A 21,982-nucleotide genomic window follows, 5' to 3' on the forward strand; every position below is an offset into this window, starting at 1 on the left:
GTGCAAAAACCATCGATTGACTACTTCCTGTCAAGGGAATTCCGTTGCTAGTAATCCTTGCACTCATTGCAGGTGATAGGAATATCAGCAGTTGTCATGCAGGATAAACATGATAGCACTTTGGCTTACACCGTGTTGGCAGGCCACTTGCCTGGAACTTGTAATAGGGTTTATCTCAGTATCATGTTGAATAAGGTCCTCTGAATCTGGTGTATGCACAGTCCACCGCCTCCCTGTGCACTGGTCTGTCTGAAAGGACCCATGATCACACAAACACCCATTAACGGCTTGAAGTGTTGTATGATATGGTTGGTGTTGAAGTATAACATGCCGTTTAGGCAAACGACATTTCACACTCCTTGTGTAGTACAAGGAAAGATAATCATGACAGAACAATATTACGTAGGGAATAAGTCGCAAACATATACTGTCTGAGTGTGTTTGTTTTTGTATGTACAGCCGTTAAATGGCAGGTGTGGACCATGAGAAAACAGCAAGAGGTGGTGACAAGTAAACAGCTTCACCTGCTGTGGGTGGAGCCTTTTATGTTTTGGTATTGCTGCTTGGCAGTGGCTTGATTTTCAAAGAGCAATCACACTCTCCAAAAATGAAAACAAGAGGCAAGATGGTCTTGGGAAAAATGAAATATATTGTAATCTTGACTGTCATGTTGAGCCTTCAAGGAGTATGTTGTGTTCTAGTCTGATTCACAACTCACACTAATGATCTGTACACCCTTTCAAGGAAGTATATGTCTGTAAAAGGAAAGTGGAGGATGTGCTTTTTCATGATATGACTTTTTTATCTTCTTTTGCTCAAATAACAGTTACAGAACATGAAAAAGTCTAGTCTTTTCTCGGCTACACACAGGATTTCAGAGGCACTTCAAGAGAATCAACTATGGCAGCTGGATTAAATGGAAAAGCTAAATACGTCAGATAGTACATCAGGTGATAGGTCTCATTAAGTGTTCTGACTCAGCTTCAGCTACAAGGAGCGAGGCAGCAGCTACATAAAACCCTAAACCGAAAGAAAAATATTTCATTGCCCGTGAGTGTACTTGCTTTTGGTATAGTTGTGTTGCCTCTCGATCATTTCCATCTGCTTGGCTGTACACAAACACCATATTGGCTTGTTCCTGATGTGAATACTGAACCATTCTGCTGCTTACAGTATGCTGCATCAAATGCACAGCCGGCAACAAACAAGGAATACACAGCACATAGTCAGAGGAATTTTCATTCGTCAGTGCCATCTACTGTGGAACAATACATCTCCAGACACATGTTTATAGGACTACTTTCCCTCCATTTCCAGTCATAAATCCATCCGTGCACCCTATTGGTTTTATTAATGTTAACTATGTATAACTCTGAACTACAGCAGAACTCACAGCATTAAAATTACATATACTTCAATTTTTAAGCGTACATATTGTAAATAAACTTATTAATCTTTTACCTTTGTGCAGATGTCTGACTGTCTTTCTTGGCCGCCTGTGATTGTCCTTCTTGGTCACATACTGACGCATCAAACCATGTTAAAATTCTTGGATGTATGCCATTTGTGGAGGGGGGGCAGAATGTTGTTACATCTCGAGGGGTGGGGGGGGGGGGGGGGGGGGGCAGAATGTTGTTACATCTCTGTTGCCCTCTGCTCGAATACCTTTGCTTAGTGTTCCCAAACCTAGATGATTACTGGGTTATGAGACTGCATGAGTGGAAGCCAGCAACCATGTGCATACAGCAGGATTAATACAATTCTTCACTGGAAATTCTCCATGGCCAACATAGGACCATTAATGGTAACAGCTGTTTTCAGTGGCTCTAGCAGGGTGTCCAAGCTTGGCAGTTCCAAGGATGGACTTGCAGTATGCTGAGTCTCACAGAAAGAGCGTTTGCATTCTGCCCATCTACAGTATATCAGTTCATGCCTCTGATTTCACTTCTCATTTTCTCCCACATTAACAGTGATGGCTGTTGCCAACACACCATAACAGGACACCTCACTGGGTGTCTACAGACAGATCGAAAAGTAGTGTATTGAAAAACTATACCTAGATGCTAACTCCTGGAAGATAAGACATGAGGATGCAGGATGTCTATGACATATAGTTATGATTGGCACCATTCACTACAAATGATGTGTTTTGTCCTAAAGTTAACAGTTTAATCAGTGTTGGTAAGTAGTGCACAACATGACAATGCAACAGAAGTTTTGTCAGACATGGTCAGAAACTTAATGAAACACATGAATAAATTTGTGTCCATTGAATCCAAAATTATTCCACTGTGGCATTAAAAGACTGATATACCAAAGCAGTTACACAAATCAAGATTATTTTCATGTTTTACGACTATAAATACAGTATACAAATTATAAAGTAAAATCTTCTATGTATTAGTTGTAAGATAAATTTAACATAAAACATTTTCTTTATTATTTACTCATTCAGCATTTACAAAACCAATCTACAATATTCTTGTAGTTCTGTACAGAATTACAATATTCTTCAGAAATGTCCTTAGAAATCTGTACTACACAACACATATTCTTTAGTCACTTTGTTGCTGAGTCAGAGAGTCTGTCTATCTGCTTCAGTTCACCCTAATCATTCGTGCACTTAACACACAAATGAAAGATCCATTGGTTGGATTTCATACACTCACATTCAGAACCGTCTGTAATGCTGTAACATAACAGAGTGGTGAAAAGTCTATGCAACTACAGGAACTGTATACACTAACAGCTCCTTGTCAGTGGCAAAGCATGCATATAAGTGCTGGAAGTGCCACTTCTCCGAGAATTTCAGACGAAGAAGAAGAAAAACAATATTTATGTGAAATGATGTTTTATTTGATCTGGACACATTTTAAAATTTATTCGTGAATATCCACCACGCAGCAGACAGCAGAACCACTAGCTCATTCAATACTGAACATTCTCATATTCAAGCTTTCATAACATCTTATACTTGATAAATTTCTGAAGCAACTGGGGAGCATTGAAAGAAATTGTTCCATGAAATCTCTGTTGGGTACAAAGGAAAGATTATTGTTTTATTTTATATGGCACTTCCCTCACTTTGAAAGTCATGCCTTGCCAGTGCTCCAGTCCATGCAAAGCAAACAAGCAATTTTAACTTAATACTTGACTATGTACAATAATTACACTTTTACTTTTAGTGCAAGAACAAATAAATTCTTGTATGTATCAACAAATTCTTGAATGACCTATATACAGTTACCTATGAGACAAAGATGGGAAATCTGTTGGAATGAGCGATATCTTTGGGATAAAGATTGTGGCATTATACACTTATGCTTATATTTCACCGTTTTCCCATCTCCACAAGTAGATTGAATTGGGGGGGGGGGACTAAGGGGTCTTACAGCCATAGAATGTTTATTTTTTTAAGTGTGGGCAAAATTGCTCAAAATGTTCCACAGTTATGGTTTTTGTGTCGCACCCATCCGTGACATAATGTCTTATATGGTAGCATATATTTTGAACTATCAAAAGTTCAATGTACTAAACAATAACTTGTAAAAACTGACTTGTTCTATATCCAGCAGTCTACTCATATATGGTGCTAATGAACTACTAATAAAATAAATAATAAATAAATGTTACGTACGCTAAAGTCCCAAATCCAAACAACAAACTATGTTTATTGGCACATGCTATTACTTTGTCGTACAGTGCCTTCTCCAACCTTTGAAAACACTAGTGGCAGAAAACTGCCCTATGATTGTCCACATAATGCTCTTCTACCTTGTTATAAAGTGGTTTTACTAAGGAGTACTTTAATGCCTGGAAGCTGACTGCACTTGAGACACACTGCGTAGGTGCCTAAAGAATGGTGCACTAGTACTCACAATACTGTTTGATGCCTCTTTACACTAATTTGTTTATTTATTTATAGTGATTTGATAACAGAGTTGATGACCTCCTTGATTTCTTCCTGTGGTATCACCGCCAGACACCACACTTGCTAGGTGGTAGCCTTTAAATCGGCCGCAGTCCATTAGTATACGTCGGACCCGCGTGTCGCCACTATCAGTGATTGCAGACCAAGCGCTGCCCACAGCAGGTCTAGTCGAGAGAGACTCCCTAGCACTCGCCCCAGTTGTACAGCCGAATTTGCAGGCAATGGTTCACTGTCTACATACACTCTCATTTGCAGAGATGACAGTTTAGCATAGCCTTCAGCTACGTCGTTTGCTACGACCTAGCAAGGCACCATATTCAGTTACTCTGAATGTATTCTGAAACAGATAATATTGTGAATCATGTACCGTCAAGAGCGACGTTTATCATTAATGGATTAAAGTTAAGTATCAAACTAATTACATCCGCTTTCTGAATTCTAATTCCTTGTCATGTTCCAGACCTCACGTCAGTATAGTTCTTCCCTCCTCATGCCAGCCTGCGTGAGCTAAAATGCGTGCATTTCGGCCTCCACTAGTAACACGGTGTTGGCTCTTCTGCCAACACAACACTTTCTGTAGCTTCATGTGACAGGATTGACTCCAAACAACAGTTTTTAGTCATTTTAAATACTTGTCTGTACCAGTAAAACGTTAATTTAACAATCAACTGTTGACAGAAAGTTGTTATCAAATGTTTGAGACAGCTCTGGTGGATCAGTAACAGTTCCATTATTCCACAAAAGACAAAATTATGTAAGATGTTGGGCATCCACCTCTTGTTGAGACATCTTTCACAGCAGATCATGTTATTTTAGTGTTACTTTGTGGGTTACCCATTATCTTATTATAATGAATTCTTCTAGCTTTTCTGTATGCATTCTGCAGCACTCTGCAATATTACAAATGGCAAATTTTTTTAGCTTGACTGTAACTGACCACTGTCTTTTGTTACAATTACCATTTCCTCTTGCATAATGTTCTGATGTCATTCTTTGGAATCTATATTGCCCAAAACCAAGGACCAAGGCCTCTCATGATCCAAAATATAAAATTCTTTATTCTACAATGTTGTTTTCTAACAAACTGAGGTCACACTGTCACCTATTACATAATATGCAGTCCACAAACAGTAGTTTTGAATGTGTTCTTTTGGTATTGATAGGTGATAACAAAATTAAATGTGGTATACATTTGCATATTTATAATATATAAAAATCAAAAGATTCTATTGTTACTATCTTAAACCACTTACAGCATTATGATATAAAAATATTACTGAAGGAGACATTTACAGACTCCACAATTTAGTGTTAATTAAACTTGCTTGTCCTAGAAGGCAGATTGTATGAAAATATAATTTTTGAGTTGGAATGAATTTTTGTGCAGTTGTTATAGTTACATTTTATATAGGGCCCAAATTTTGTTAGTTGAAATAAAACATTGTTTAAAATGTAACTTATGGAATAATGGTCAATTCACAGATTAACATAGTAGTCTGCTACTTAAAAATAAAACAATAAAGAAATAAAATGAATGTAGTATTTCATACTTTTATTCCTTTTGATTTGATAGCACAGCTATATTAATAAACGTGTTTCCATAACAAATTTACTTGAGAGCAATACACATGTAACAGGCAGACTGGTCACCATTCACATTAAAAAGGAACAATCACTGTAACTCAAAACAACACAGTTCGCTCTTGGATGAGTGTTGAATTTCTACCTTTATTTTATCTGTGTCACTGTATCATGGATAGCACTTGCAACATAATCCAGATTTTTGTTGTTGAGTCCACACATGTTGGCTCTTCCACTGCTTAACATGTATATGTGGTGCTTTTCCTTCATGTACTGAACTTGGTGTTCTGCAAAGAGAAACAAATGAATACTATTAAATTTATTTCACACATCCTTTTCTAAAATAAAAAGCAAATTTTACTTATTTTGCTTAAGTGTCATATACCTGTAAGACCTGTGAATGAAAACATCCCCACTTGTTTAGTTATGTGCTCCCAGGTGCCTGGTGTTTTCATTCCTTCAAGTTTCTGTCTCAGACTGTGTCTCATGTCTCGGATTCGGCCAGCCATTTCCCTTAAGCATGCTCGCCTGTAATATAATTATAGCATTAGCATTAATGTTACCGGTACAGACTGACAGACAAAACTAAAAAATTACAGTATGTATTTGTATCTAAAATTAATTTACTTCTAGATAATTTAGAGCACACCATATTTACACCAAAGTCAGAAATCCAAGTCTACAGTGAAACATGAAACCAATAGAAAAAAATGTTTTTTTAACATACTCATAATTAGGAAGAAATGAACAACTGGAGTTAAAAATAAAACTTCTGAAAAGAAGAAAAAGGCAATTTAAAGCTAAAAACTATGCCACAATAAATCTAGTATAACAGAGAAAATATACAAGGAAGGCAGAGAGTAACGAGACAGAATAAAAACAATCACTTACTGCAGCAAAATATGACAATTCACTATCTACTCTTATGTTTTTTAGGACCAACAGATGAGGCAGAAGAGAGAGGGCAGTTGTAAGATGAGAGGTATTAATAATGTAAAGTAAGAACAAATAAAAAATGAGGACAGACAAGTGATTGATATATGGCACATATACACACTTACAATGTTGGAATATAGCACTAACCTTAGAGCATCTTGTCCTGCTAGAGCATCCCAAGTATTTGGATTACTACTGAAATATCATACACTGTAATCAACTGTTTCTGATTCTTTGTTAGCTCACACACAATTTATTTGTTTGGCTTTGGATTCTGAACTAACCTCATTGTACTCCTAATATCTTTCTTTTTCTGTTTTCAGTAAAGTTATTTTCCAACCTTATACTTAGCTTGTCGGAGTTGGTAACATAAAGACAGCTATTCTTTACATGAGTACAAAGTACACCGCTTGTCCATTCATATTATGATAAACGGCATGCCTGCTTGACATTGATTAACAGCTTTTGGATTTCTGTATGATTATTTTTTTAATGTTTGAACATTTCAGTTAGGAGTAATGCTGCACACCTGGGAAAAACGACTCCTCTGTTTTATGTTCCATAAATGAGGTATGTAAAACACTGTCCGACTGACCTCAACAGGGTCACCTTCCTCTTTCATACTCATACTCCCAGACACACACACTGCCAACTACCACCACATGTCATTGACCTCAGATGTACTCAGCTGCTGTCAGACAAGCCATCAATGATCATGCAAGTGCTGTTGCTGGTGTTGATGTCATTCAGATAAGTGTGACATCACAAGAATGGAGCAGTGGAAGTCCCATGGTTACAGGCCCAATAGTCATTTGTATTATAATGCTTATCCGCCACCATAAATTATGAGCTTCTTTTTGAGGCGAGGCAAATAAAACACTTTACTAACACTATCCTTCAGTTTTCGGCATTCCTTCAATCTGCCATTCATAACAGAAATACGTCTGCAGAATACTATGTGGTACACTACATTTAACTGTATGAAATCAATTTTGAATACTATGCACAACATGTCCAGGACACTGAAGCAGTTCAGTTGTCATGGGGCACTCCATGGCAATGAGACACACGATGAATTTCAAGGAAACAATGATGCTGATATAGACTACTCACTTATGGGATACCGTCATAAAATAGTTCATTCAAATCAAAGTCATGAAAATTCTTATTAACTGTGGGAGGTTTGTTACCTTAATGTGCTAAAAACTGCGGAAACCTAGTCCAGTACCTGGCCTAGGTTAAAACAAAGAGCATTTGGTGCCCTGATCATGCAGGAGCAACAGCAAAAATGGAGCAAACTGAGAGAGACTCTGATGAGATTGTAACAGATTGGTAAAGCCCATACAAAAGTGTACACGGATGCTCAAAGAATTTAAACAGGAATCTTTGCATGAAAATTGACATTGTCCTCACAAAACCCTGTTGGGTAATTTTAGAGAGCTGGTATTCAAGGACTGCAGAAATTCTGCTGTGACCATTATACATCAAACAGAGATGATGAGAACAAGAGGGATTAGAGCTTGAATAGAGGCATACAGATCCCACTAATTTTTTCTTCATTCACTATGTGCACAAACAGTACAGCATCTCACTAATACTGGTACAAAATATCCTTTGCCACACACTGTACAGTGGCTCTTGTAGTACATACATAGATAGACATAGGTATTCGCAAAGCACTGATCAGAGCAGTAATGAACCAATTGTGGCCCTGATGTGCAAAAATAAGCCATAATCCAAGTAGCCATAGTGCAAAGTATATGAGAAAGGGAAAGGCATATATGTTTATAATTATTTGTAATTTTAAATAAGGGTACAACAGGTATAAAGAAAGATCACTCCAGCTTACTGGCATCACTTTGTCAGCATGCCTGATGATGAAAAATCAGATTATTGTCAAAACATTGTGTATGCTTGCAATTATAACTTGGTCATCTGCCTGGGAATGTTTAAGTTGTGGGAACAACAGCATTATGTGTTCTCTCACAATAAAGTGTAATCTATTCGTAACCATGTCGACTGATTTACAGGTATGTGCTCCAGTATCCACAGTATAGAACTACTACATTGGTGACAACAAGTAACCTGACAACTGTTCTGGTCAGCAATTCACTCACTTTGTTCTGCTATGCACTAACAATGCTGCCACTTTCTGCTATGCCACAAGTGTCTATTGCTCTACATGAGGGCATCATATTGATCTCATCTCAAGTACCATTAGTTCAGTGATAGCTTTAATCAACAAACAGTGATTAAAGCAGCCTCAAGCTATTGCAACCTTCACACCACAACAATGGCTGCCATCATCCGACTTATTATATTATTAGACTTTCCACAGGATCCAGCATCAAGCATGTTAAGCCAGGACTTGATTCTCAGTCTTTGAAGATTCTGACCGTTTCCAAGCTGATTGTGTCAACTGCATCAACCACACCCCAATTTTCAGCCACAAACATAGCCATATTGGACAAGGTACAGTACCACTGTTCTCATCTACCAGATACCATTACACTGGTTCTATATCAACACTGCAAGTGCTCCAGGACTTTTCTGCTATCATTCTGACTTATGCATTTAACAGTATTTCACAAACAAACAGCATGCTCACCCTTTGAAGACTTTCTCATCAGCTTAAACTGCCTCCAATCCATACCGAGCAACCAGCACTGTGGTTCACATTGGCAGAATGTGTGTTCAAATCACTGGAAATATTGGTCAACAATTTGAAATTTGTCACATTGATATGCCGCCTCTCTGAACATGCTGACATCATTAATGACATTATCTTCATGCCACCTGTACATGATAAGATATACCACAGCAAAATCAGCCATACCCCAGAACAACATTTACAATAGGTCATATACAATGAACGGTTTCAAGACACGTTTGTAATTCTGACTGTGAGCTCTCTAGGTACAAATCTCTTGCTGGACAATATGCTTTGGACTCTCTGGATAGTGAAATTTCCTCAGCAACAGCAACTTACTTTCATTGTGCATAAGGCAGAGCAGATAAGACAGAGAACTTGCCCTAGTAGATAGATTACAGATGGCCCTACAACATTACTGTGTAAAACTTCCAAGATACAGTACAACCACAGCACATCAAAATGCTGCAACCCACAACACACTCCAAGCCACCCTGAACAGAGTCAAGAACAGCTGACAGAGATGTCACCGCCGTGACTCTGGGTATACCCTGGTTGGCTGCATATGGCAACTCTGTGATGCCCAATCCTGTTGCCACTACTAACACAGCTGTGCTGGTACCACACACAATTCAGCAACATTGTGCACAACTGTTGGGTTCCCCGCTTGCATCCAAATGCCAAGTGTGCACCGAAGTAGGCGCATTGGGCCACATGTGGATGATAAGCCACCTTCACACATATCGAGCCAGATATGCATCCATTCTGATGGATAGCTATCACACGACCAACTGTATATACTAGATCACAACTTGGGACATGCTTCCTGATGGACACTGGTTTTGATGGTAGTATGATTCCCACAAACATGTTCACAAAGTCTAATGACTCATTATCAATTCAGCTTGGAGCTTCTAATGACTCTGTGCTCCCACTGCATGCAACTCAGTGAAAATCGTCACTACCCACTGACCTTCCTTCCCTAATGACATTATGAGCCAGTGTTAAGCATGGAATTTCTTTGAAATTTCCACCTCTCACCTGACCTTGAACAAGCAACTCGTATACATCATTTGAATCAACAATTCATCACTGGACTTTTCCTCCCAGTATCAACTCCACCAGTGCACTCCAGTTCACAAGCCACTTGTCTAACTAACAATATTGACAACAATCACTCAGCTACCATCAAAGAATGCACAACAATCATCAACACAATTGCGATGACACAGCAATAATACCTTGACACATCAACAGGTAGAGATTGTTTGCAGGGATAATGGAAACCAACAGCTTCACAGTATTTTCTGAGATCTCAAGCACACTCTTGAACAACAGAAGACACTTGTGGCTGCCTACCCACATGATGGCCCCAACCTGATGTATCACTGCCAAGCAGATGTGCCACTGACACAACGCAACTCGCCATTGCAAACACAGGTTACTCTGGTGCTTTCAGCCCCACATTCCAGTACACTGACTCAGCATTCCACTCTCTCCATGGCACACACACTCACTTGTCAATGAGCAATTTGCAATGGAACAACTCACTGCATACTTACAATACCTGAACTGCTGGTGCATCACAAGGTACTCCCATTAGCTACTGTTCTCCTGCAAGCAACAAAAATGATGATTGTAACCTTCAGTCAGGATTGTTCTCCCCTCTGACAGCTCCTGGGTGTCACCTTCTAAACTCCCCTCTCACTTTGGAATGCCTACAAAGTGCTCAGTTCTCGACTAATTATGGTAGTTACCCCATCCCCAACATACAGCATTTCACATGCTCATTCGTGGGTATAAGGGTCTTCAGAGTAATAGACTGCAAAACAACATACCTGTAAATATGGATGCACCTGGAAGACATTGATAAAACAGCAGTCACTACCCCATTCAACCTGTTTGAATTTTTGTTCATGTCCTACAGTCTGAAAAATGCTACCCAAATTTTGCTGAAATTCATTGACAGTTCCTCCTTAAATCAGACCGTTGTTATGCATATCCCAACAATATCTTAATTGTCTCCTACAGCAATCTGGACCATGATCATGACCTCAAAACTAGTTGTCACTGCCCTCTGAGAGGCTGGGGTCATCAAAAATGAAGAAAAATTTCAACTAGAAAAATCAGAGGTGACCTTCATCGGACATACTCCAAACACCGACATCACTAAACCCACACTAGAATGTACAGAATTCATGCAGCAGCTACAGCCTCCATAAACGTATTAATATGTACAATGATTTCTTGAAGTTCTCAGCTTTTATTATTGCCACATGTCACACACAATTTAAGATCCACTCACCAACCCTCTTGCAAGACCAGACACGTATGGAAAGATGATATTAGTATGGACACCGCAAATGCAAACCGCATTCGAATGAACAAAAGCCTGCCTGACAAAAACAGCAGCACTCATCCATCCCCTCCCACATGCACTCCTCGTGGTCACAACAGATGCAAGTGAGATGGCTACTGACACAGTCCTTCAGTAAGTATTAGATGGTGAGATGCAACCTCTTTGTTTGTTCTTGAAGAAACAAAACATCACAGCCAAAGTGGTCCATGTTCAACCAGGAAGTGTACATCATGTATGAAATGATGCAGTACTTCTGCAAAGACAGCAAAGGAAGACAAATAGTGACATACATGAACCATAAACCAGTAGGAGATGCAGTATGCAACCTGTCCAAGAACAACAATCCTCATTGCTTCTGTCACCTGAATTTCACCTCTCAATATACTATCAATGTAGATATTTGAAAGGAGCTGATAATATTGTTGTGGATTACTCATCGTGCATTAGCACCATCTCCTTCCATATAGACTACACCACCCTCACTCACGACCAAGTGCTTGACCCATCAACCACTGACATCATCAACAACAATACATCAAGATTATGCATTGAGCACCATACTATACCAGGCACCAATGATCACTTACTGTACATCTCACAAAATAGAATGAGAACCCTCATACCAGCCTCTATGTGCTGCACACTATTTGACCAAATTCACAACGTGGCTCACCCAGATGTATGATTGATCATACGGCTGGTTAGTGGCTTAATATCAAATGGGACTACTGTGCCCAGGTGCAGGGCTGTCTGACATGCTAGTGCAGCAAGATCAGGTGCCAAGTACAACTGACACTCTGTTACATTGATATAACATGCACCAAATTCTGCATGTACATTAGTATCTGACTGGTCCACTTCCTGAATCAGAAGGCTTTAAATATATATTATCAGTCATCGATCGTGTCTCTTGATGGTTCAAGGTGGTATCTATCACAGATATTGTGGCTGATTCCGCTGCCTGTGCATCCATGAATATGTGGGTATGCTTCTTTGGTTGTCCTGACACAATCACTACCAACCAAGGATACTAACTTGAGTCAGCTCACTGTCAACTCCACAGCACAAAATGAAATTGAATGACATCGTACCATCTGTGAAGTAATGGGCTGGTGGAACACTGGAACCGAATGCTTAAGATCATACTCTTGTGCCACACAGACAGCTGGACAGAGGTACTACCCTGGGTCTTGCTCAGCACCTGTACAGCCTTTAAGGGGGATCTAATGGCCTCTCTGACAGAAGTACTGTATACAGAAATGCTCACCCTTCCAGCAGACTTCAAACTACAAGCAACCACACCTGTTCTGACTGAACTCCCGGCTCTGGTACAATGCGTGAAACAACACAACTGTGCCTCTCAAACTGTACCTCTGACAGCACATACAGGGTTATTACAAATGATTGAAGCGATTTCACAGCTCTACAATAACTTTATTATTTGAGATATTTTCACAATGCTTTGCACACACATACAAAAACTCAAAAAGTTTTTTTAGGCATTCACAAATGTTCGATATGTGCCCCTTTAGTGATTCGGCAGACATCAAGCCGATAATCAAGTTCCTCCCACACTCGGCGCAGCACATCCCCATCATTGAGTTCGAAAGCATCGTTGATGCGAGCTCGCAGTTCTGGCACGTTTCTTGGTAGAGGAGGTTTAAACACTGAATCTTTCACATAACCCCACAGAAAGAAATCGCATGGGGTTAAGTCGGGAGAGCGTGGAGGCCATGACATGAATTGCTGATCATGATTTCCACCACGACCGATCCATCGGTTTTCCAATCTTCTGTTTAAGAAATGCCGAACATCATGATGGAAGTGCGGTGGAGCACCATCCTGTTGAAAGATGAAGTCGGCGCTGTTGGTCTCCAGTTGCGGCATGAGCCAATTTTCCAGCATGTCCAGATACATGTGTCCTGTAACGTTTTTTTCGCAGAAGAAAAAGGGGCCGTAAACTTTAAACCGTGAGATTGCACAAAACGCGTTAACTTTTGGTGAATTGCGAATTTGCTGCACGAATGCGTGAGGATTCTCTACCGCCCAGATTCGCACATTGTGTCTGTTCACTTCACCATTAAGAAAAAATGTTGCCTCATCACTGAAAACAAGTTTTGCACTGAACGCATCCTCTTCCATGAGCTGTTGCAACCACGCCGAAAATTCAAAGCATTTGACTTTGTCATCGTGTGTCAGGGCTTGTAGCAATTGTAAACGGTAAGGCTTCTGCTTTAGCTTTTTCCGTAAGATTTTCCAAACTGTCGGCTGTGGTACGTTTAGCTCCGTGCTTGCTTTATTCGTCGACTTCCGCGGGTTACGTGTGAAACTTGCCCGCACGCGTTCAACCGTTTCTTCGCTCACTGCAGGCCGACCCGTTGATTTACCCTTACAGAGGCATCCAGAAGCTTTAAACTGCGCATACCATCGCCGAATGGAGTTAACAGTTGGTGGATCTTTGTTGAACTTCGTCCTGAAGTATCGTTGCACTGTTATGACTGACTGATGTGAGTGCATTTCAAGCACGACATACGCTTTCTCGGCTCCTGTCGCCATTTTGTCTCACTGCGCTCTCGAGCGCTCTGGCGGCAGAAACCTGAAGTGTGGCTTCAGCCAAACAAAACTTTATGAGTTTTTCTACGTATCTGTAGTGTGTCGTGACCATATGTCAATGAATGAAGCTACAGTGAATTTATGAAATCGCTTCAATCATTTGTAATAGCCCTGTACTATATCAAAAACATTTGTTCACAAAGCGCTGTAAGGGTGTGGATTTGTGGTGCTCTGTGATGACACCATTCACCCACAATTACAATTTCCTTACACAAGACCATTCTGAGTCATCAAACAAGGGCTGTAGACCTTCAGCATCACCATCAAGGCCAAAGTTACGACAGTATCCCTTCACAGACTTAAGCCAGTGTGGGTATTGTGGGAACCTGTCAACACTGATGTGGAGGATACAAACACACCACCACTTAACAATGCTGACACAACTTTGTGACCATTCCCTTCACTGGCAATCATCACTACTGATGTTTATGAATTTGAGCCAGAGCACCTCGTGAAAATAATCAATGATGAACTCATTACTGATGCATGTCAGGACCTTCCAAGCATGCTAACAACTTCATTCATCCATCTGCTCTCACATGCCTATCGACTACCCTCTTATGTCAAGTGTGCAACCCTTTCACTGCACACACTTTCGAATGGCATCCTCACCATCACCACACCTATCCAAATCCCCTATAGGCAAGCAAACCCCATGATTCCACCGATACCTCTCCTTTCATCTACAGCATTTCTAATGCTGCAGCAACATCCGCTGACAGCACTTGACTATATGCCACCTCCACAACATTACAGACTGTGAGAAATGGTCCAGCCATGCCCTGTGCAGGAGCCGGCCACAGCATGGTTGGTCACACGCTCCTACATTCTCACTGCACTGCACCACAGTTGATGAGGGTCAATCACCTCTCCCTTTAGTGTTCCACACTCTGGGAGGGGGGGGGGGGGGGGAGAGTTGTTTGTGGGAACAACAGAACTGTCAGTGTCAGCAACTAAAGAGCTGCAGCTCCAAAGTGGAACATCTGTGGGACTGGAGATCAAAGACAGCACTATTCAACCTTAGTATTGTGTAGACTTATTTTATGTGTTCTATTGTAATAAAGTGTAATCTCTTCGTAATCATGTCAGCTGACTTACTGGTACATCCTCCCATATCTGTAGTGATCTACCACAAACTCAATATATCACCATTCTGACATTCAAAATGTGTTGCATATGGAGCTCATTTCAATCCATTGAGTTAAAGAAATTAACTATGCCTCAAACAAATCATCAAAAAATCAATCAGTCATGGAGCTATAAGTGGTAAAAGGACAAATAAATAGCAAAGTAAGTTTAAAATTGCCCACATGGTTACATTGTTGATCAATATCAGCTTGAAAATTTTAAAAAAATTGTGTTAAGAGTGAGACTTAAAAAGATTAATTAGTAAATGTAAGGATCAGCTATAAATGTAAAATTTACAGCCATTATGCAGTAACATATTATATGTGCTAGTGACTGGATTATCTCAAGAAGTAATAATCATAATTTCTTGAACTGTAGGCCATGCTGAAAAGTAATACTTTTGAATTTGTTAGCTGAAAAGTCTTAAAGCTTTTTAAATAAAACGCCCTTTATTAACATTCTACATCTTTATTCTTCGTCTCTGAATATTTATTTCTCCACATAATCACTCTGGTGATGAAGACATTTCTCCCAATATGAGACCAGGTAATTGATACCATCACTGTAGAACATTTGACTTTGCTGACAGAACTACAACCCCACCTCTGGAAACAGACGAAAATTGGATAAAGCCAAGTCAGGACTGTATGGAGGATGGCTGATGACAGTGAACCCAAGGTGTCAATTTATTGTGGATGTTGCAGCACTCGTGTATGGTCTGGTATTGTCATGCTGAAAGAGAGTGTGCTCCATGTGTAGATGAACTCTTTAAATTCGTGCTTTCGGTCTACTGAGGGTCTCACAGTACCTTGCAGAGTTTATGGTGGTGCCTTTAAGCATGAATTCCAAATGCACCATACCTTGAATGTCCCGGAACACTGTGGCATGACTTTGCCTGCTTATGGCATGGTCTTGAACATTTTTGGCATCGGTGATTCTTTCTGGCAGAACTCCACTGATGCTGTCTTGTGTTGGGGCACCAAATGCTGAACTTAGCTCTCATCACTTGGCACAGTGTTGTTAAGGAACCTTTCACCCTTACTCCCAAAACACAAAAGAAAATGATGACAGATGTCCAACGTCCTCTGTTTCATGTCAAGAGTGAACATTTGAGGCACCCACCATGCACTTAGTTTGCTGTACTGCAGTTCTGCAATGATGGCAAGTACACACTATCATGATATGTCATACTTACCTGACAGCTGTGCCTATGTCCTCTGTTTCATGTCAAGAATGAACGTTTGAGGCACCCACCATGCACTTAGTTTGCTGTACTGCAGTTCTGCAATGATGGCAAGTACACACTATCATGATATGTCATACTTACCTGACTGCTGTGCCTATGTTATTCAGTGATTTCCTCTGATGAGTGCATCAGCCTGCTTCAGATGAGTCTCATCAGTTGCTGTAAGCAGTCATCCATTCTGAGCTCTGTCACACACACACCCTCCATTACAAACATCAACAACCCGATGTCTCACGTTACTAATGTTGATACAATCATCACCATACGCAGCTCTCATTATCCTATGTATTTAAATTGAAGATATGTTTTCTGCAGTGAATAGCATGCTCGAACAGTCCACGGGTGTACTGCTGGTCCATAGTGTCCAAAGGGCACAATATTTTGGCGATCAGACATGTTGCCATCGTCAGGTGTGCTGACAAACTGAGCTCCTGAGGGTGGGCGGCCATCTTAAATCCCCTCCTCTCACAAGACGTTCTCTCCACGGTCCGCACCCATGTGTCAGCAGTCTGTGAGATGCTAGAGTCGGCGTCTGTGGTGGCGTCGGTGTAATTGCCTCATCTGCCCTAGCTGCCCATTCGTTTCCTTTGCTGTGCATCTTTTTAATTAGACTCAGTGCTGGTTACCTTGCCCTGCTGAGGTTGTAGCCGCAATCTCGATTGATGCGTCTGTCCCTGGTACAAATTTCGATAGCCTCTCTAATGACAATGTCCCAGTATTTAGATGTCTGGGGCAAGACCGTAGTATGTTGGTAGTCCATTTAGTGATTTTTAGACAAACAGTGCTCTGTGACCGCCGACTTGTTGGGGTACCCAAGTTGAGTGTGCCTCTGATGTTCTCGGCAACAACCTTCGATGGTGCACACTGTCTGTCAATATAAGTCTGCCCACATTGACACGGAATCTGGTATATGCCGGGGAGCTTGTCCTTCCCTGGGGCCAGATCATGAATGTGTCATCCACATAACATAGAAATCGAGTAGGTTTCCATTTGGATAATACCAAAGCTTCCTCCTCAAAGTACTCCATATAGACTTCGTTACACACCTGAACTCCACACATTCAAACATCAAATTCACTAAGGTGACCGAAGCAGAAGGAAGGTTACCATTCCTGGACGTCATGGTCAAAAGAAGAGCGGATGGCACTCTGGGCCATGGGGTATACAGGAAGTAAATGCACACCGACCTGTATTTGCAAGCAGATAGCTGCCACCACCCTGCGCAGAGGAATGGGGTGCTAAAAACACTGGTGCACAGGGTGCGCACCATCTCTGATGCAGAGAGTCTACCCCAAGAGCTGGAACACCTCAAAACTGTATTCCGGAAAAAAACGGTACTCCAAATGGCAGATCAGACATGCTCTCTGCCCCACCTCTACAGTACAGCATGTGGGGATGGAATAAGTCACGGAGAAAGAGATAGACACTGCCTATATACCATACACTGGCACACTATCGGGGAAAATAGGACGAATATTGAGGAAACATCGAGTAGGAACTGTCTTTTGCCCACCAAATAAAACGCAAGCATTATTGGGAAGTGTCAAAGATGATCTCGGTTTGGGGATGGCTGGCATATACCAGATTCCATGTCAATGTGGGCAGACTTATATTAACAGATAGCACGCACCATCAAAGGTCATTGCTGAGAACATCAGGAACACACTCGACTTGGGTACCCCAACAAGTCAGCAGTCACAGAGCACCCATTGTCCAAAAATCATGAAATGGACTACCAACATACCAAGGTCTTGGCAAAGACACCTAAATACTGGGACAGTGTCATTAGAGAGGCTATCAAAATTCATACCAGGGATGGACTCATCAATCAAGGTAGAGGGCTACAACCTCAGCAGGGCATGGGAACCGACATTGAGTCTAATGAAAAAGATGCTCAGCAAAGGAAATGAATGGGCGACTAGGTTGGACAAGGCACCGACACCAACATCTCACCGACCACACTGACGCGCAGATGCAGACCGCAGAGAGAACACCTCGTGAGGGGGAGGGGATTTAAGACAACCGCCTGCCCTCAGGAACTCAGTTTGTCAGCACACCTGACGATGGCGACATATCTGATCACTAAAATATTGTGCCCATTGGACACTATGGACTGGCAGTACACCCGTGGACTGTTAGAGCAAGAAATATGCTGGGAGAAACTGATGAAAAGCATGCCGTTTCTCATGCACTGACATAGTTATGTTACACACTGCCTTGTTACATGCTAAAATTCAGAGCCCTCCCATGGCAGAGGGTTGTAGCTTGCACCAGCAAAGTGGGAAAGCTGACCAAGTAACAGAAGACTATATCACACAACATTACGCTAGAGTAGACACAGTCAGCAATCAAAAAATTTGTGTTAACTGTAAAAGCTTAAAAGCAAAAGTTAGGTATGCCTCTAAGTATGATATGGAAATTCCTTAACATTATATACTCAGAACACAGATTTCATGTTTGGACTACTATCCCTTACCATTCCTCCTGCATATTTGGGTCTTGAAGCATTGTGGAAACGATCTGTGCACCATGTCTTGGAGGACTGCAGTACAGGGCTCTCACAATAATACGAAACTGTGATCTCATCTTCTCAATCTGATCTGGATCATGCAAAACTACTGTTAAGTTGCCAATTCGTTCACCTAGAACAGTGATAAAATGTTTATTTGCCTACATGAAGAAGCATGCATGCATGAATCAGTCGCAACTAATTAACTAATTAATTGAGGATCAGGTACTAACTTATAAATCAAAGATGCCCATTTTGCAAAGCTTGGTTCTTATTGGGATGATGATGTATTTACAAACTGAAACAACAAGGACTTCACCATCAATGATGTGAAATGCCATACAAATAAAACTATTTGGCAGCAATAAGAGTACAGCCCTCCAACAACTGAGTATTGCTGGAAATGATATAAAATGGACATCTTTATTTAAATAAAGACAATCAATGAAAGCATTAATGAGATAGTTATATTACCAGGCATTCAGTGATCAAAGACTTTTGAGACAAAAACAGCTCCACAGAAGACAGGACTTTTATTATACAAATAGGTCATTTGTGAGATACGAGGAAGAGAAACTTCTCAGCATCAAACACAATTTTAAGTGTGTACAGAGTGAGTCACCTAAAACTTACAGCACAAATATGGTGGAAATGAAAAGTGTTATTGATGTGCAATTTTCACAGAATGGATTGGTAGTCAGTCACTCATATTAACATCCAATAAATATAATGTAATAACGATAGAAGAGGTAGAGGGTGGTCTGAAAATGGAAGAAATATAATGTGGATAAAACTGGAGGAGGCCGTGCAGAACATGAAAGAAAGAAAGGCAAAGGGCATGGATGAATTAAATGAGGAAATTGTCATAGCAGCAAAAGGGATTAGGACCTAGTGGCTGTATGGAATTATGAAAACTCTTTGGAAGGAACTGAGAACTCTAGAGAACTAGATGAAGAAAATAATTGGACCTGTCTTCAAGAAGGGAAGCCAAACTGATTTTTAAAAACTGTCAGGCCATTACCCTTATGTGGCACAATGCTAAAAAGTTTTACAAGACTATGGAGGGATGAATCTGTAGATTAGTGGAAAAGCAGCTGAGAAAAAAACAGTATGGCTTCAGAACAGGCAAGTACACAGTTGGTATCATTGTTGCAGAAAGACAGCTACAGAAATACTACAATGAGCATGGGAGATATACCGATGCTCTTCTTGATTTAGAGGCATCATATTATAAAAAAATGTGTATGTATGTAGTATGTACGTTCCACATCTCCTAAACTACTGGACTGATTTCAACCAAATTTGGTACATGGATCATTTACTGTCCAGAAAGAAAGGCTGAATAGGTATTAACCACCTACCTATCAAAGGGGTGGGGTGGAAAGGGTGTTCAATCCATAATGGGCAAATCGCAGACTTGAGAATGAGTTCACATAGCCATTTGCAACAAACTTTATACATAATTGCAAGCCTTCAGGAAACTTTTTCTTGCTGACACTCCCCCTCAAAACAATGAAAGAAAAAGAGTTTATCATTTACTACATTTCTACTGTTGGACAGTAAAAGTGCCACATCAGGCAAGTAATTTTAGTTTACTACTATTTTTACTAGTAACTCTATTCACAACACATTTTAGAGATAGTATTCACAAATACCACTGAATATACCAAAATTATACCATTGTGTGTGACACATAGTTCAGGAGGTACAGTGTCATAAATAATGAGATGTGTGAAAAACTGCTGCATTATGCATGAAGTTTTAAATTATGACTGCTTTACTACTAACTCTATTTTGATAGCACATTTGGCAGACAGTATACACATATGCTCAATGTAACTGCAAAATTATCTCATTGTATGACACATAGTCCAGAAGATAAGACATCATGAATATTAGGTGCCTAAAAACGAAACTGCAGACCAAAATTCACTAGAGTTATGAGTGAATGTGTGAAATGTGTTAAACACATATCAAATATATGTGACATATGTGTAAATGGATGAAGCCATGAGTAAAAAGCTCCTCCTAAACTCCTGGATGAATTTCAACCAAACTTGGTACATTTCTTACTTACTGACTGGAGAGAAATAGTTTGTGGCTAACAATCACCAACCCGATGGACAGAAAGAGTGGGGGAGGAGGAGATGGAGAAACAGAGAGAGGGGAATGAGGAATGGATGCAGACTGGGATGGAGGAGGAAACGAGCAGAGAGAGGGGGAGGAGGAGACTGTCAAAAAATGGAGATGAGGAAATTGTCAGAGAAAGAGGGGAAGAGGAGATTGAAAGAGAGAGGGGGGAAGAGTGTATTAATAGATGAGATGTGGAGATGGACATATGAGATGAGAAGATTGACAGAGAGAGGGGGAGGAGGAGATGGACAGAGAGAGGTAGAAGGAGGAGATGGGCTAACAGAAGACTGGAATAAATACATAACCAGGTAGTACCAGGTACTCAGCTAGTCCAAGAATAAAGTTTGAAATGCACTAAGAAAGAAATGGCTAGAGAAGGTGACTTTTCTGATGAAAGCATTGCACCAGGGAAATGTAAGTTGAGTGAGAGGGAAGGATGTCTGAAGCAGAGAAACAGCCTTAAAAAGAAGTCCACTGTCTGAATTATTACTTGTAATAGTGGCAGTAGGTGGTACAATGACACAGATGGTAAAAGAGGTAGAAGAGAGAATGAGCCCAGTGTTCTCTGCTGATGATTAGATAGTGTTACGGATGAACAAGTACAAAGTAATTGATGTTTGACAAGAAGGTGTTCAAGAGTATGGCCTACAATTTAATGCAAAGAAGTGTGAGCTGTCAGTCACAATAAGAAAAGGATACATCTACAGTAAACATGACCTGAGAGGGGAGCAGTTGAGAATGTGAAAAGTTTCAAGAACCTGGGAGTGTATTTTAGCTAAATGGAAGAAACTATAAAGAGAAATATGAACATGCAAGATAGAGATGGCAGGTAAGTGGAAGGCCAAGGGAGAAGTGGCTAAAACCAGCAGAAGGAAGTGTTAGGAAGGGAGAAGAAG

The 21,982-nt window shown here is 40.5% G+C and overlaps 1 protein-coding gene across 1 annotated transcript in view; it reads right to left on the reverse strand.

The window, feature by feature from the left end:
* Positions 1-5,491: 5,491 nt before the first annotated feature.
* LOC124789103 (aspartate aminotransferase, cytoplasmic-like) overlaps positions 5,492-21,982 on the reverse strand; it is a 92,669-nt gene continuing 76,178 nt past the window's right edge. The window contains exons 6-8 of the mRNA XM_047256392.1: positions 18,921-19,086; positions 5,898-6,040; positions 5,492-5,799 (exon numbers count right to left, since the gene is read on the reverse strand). Of these exons, the coding sequence (XP_047112348.1) occupies positions 5,660-5,799; positions 5,898-6,040; positions 18,921-19,086 (449 nt within the window). The 3' untranslated portion in view covers positions 5,492-5,659. The remainder of the gene's footprint in view (positions 5,800-5,897; positions 6,041-18,920; positions 19,087-21,982) is intronic.

The sequence above is a fragment of the Schistocerca piceifrons genome, chromosome 3 (assembly GCF_021461385.2).
Source record: "Schistocerca piceifrons isolate TAMUIC-IGC-003096 chromosome 3, iqSchPice1.1, whole genome shotgun sequence".
In the NCBI taxonomy this organism is placed as follows: domain Eukaryota; kingdom Metazoa; phylum Arthropoda; class Insecta; order Orthoptera; family Acrididae; genus Schistocerca; species Schistocerca piceifrons.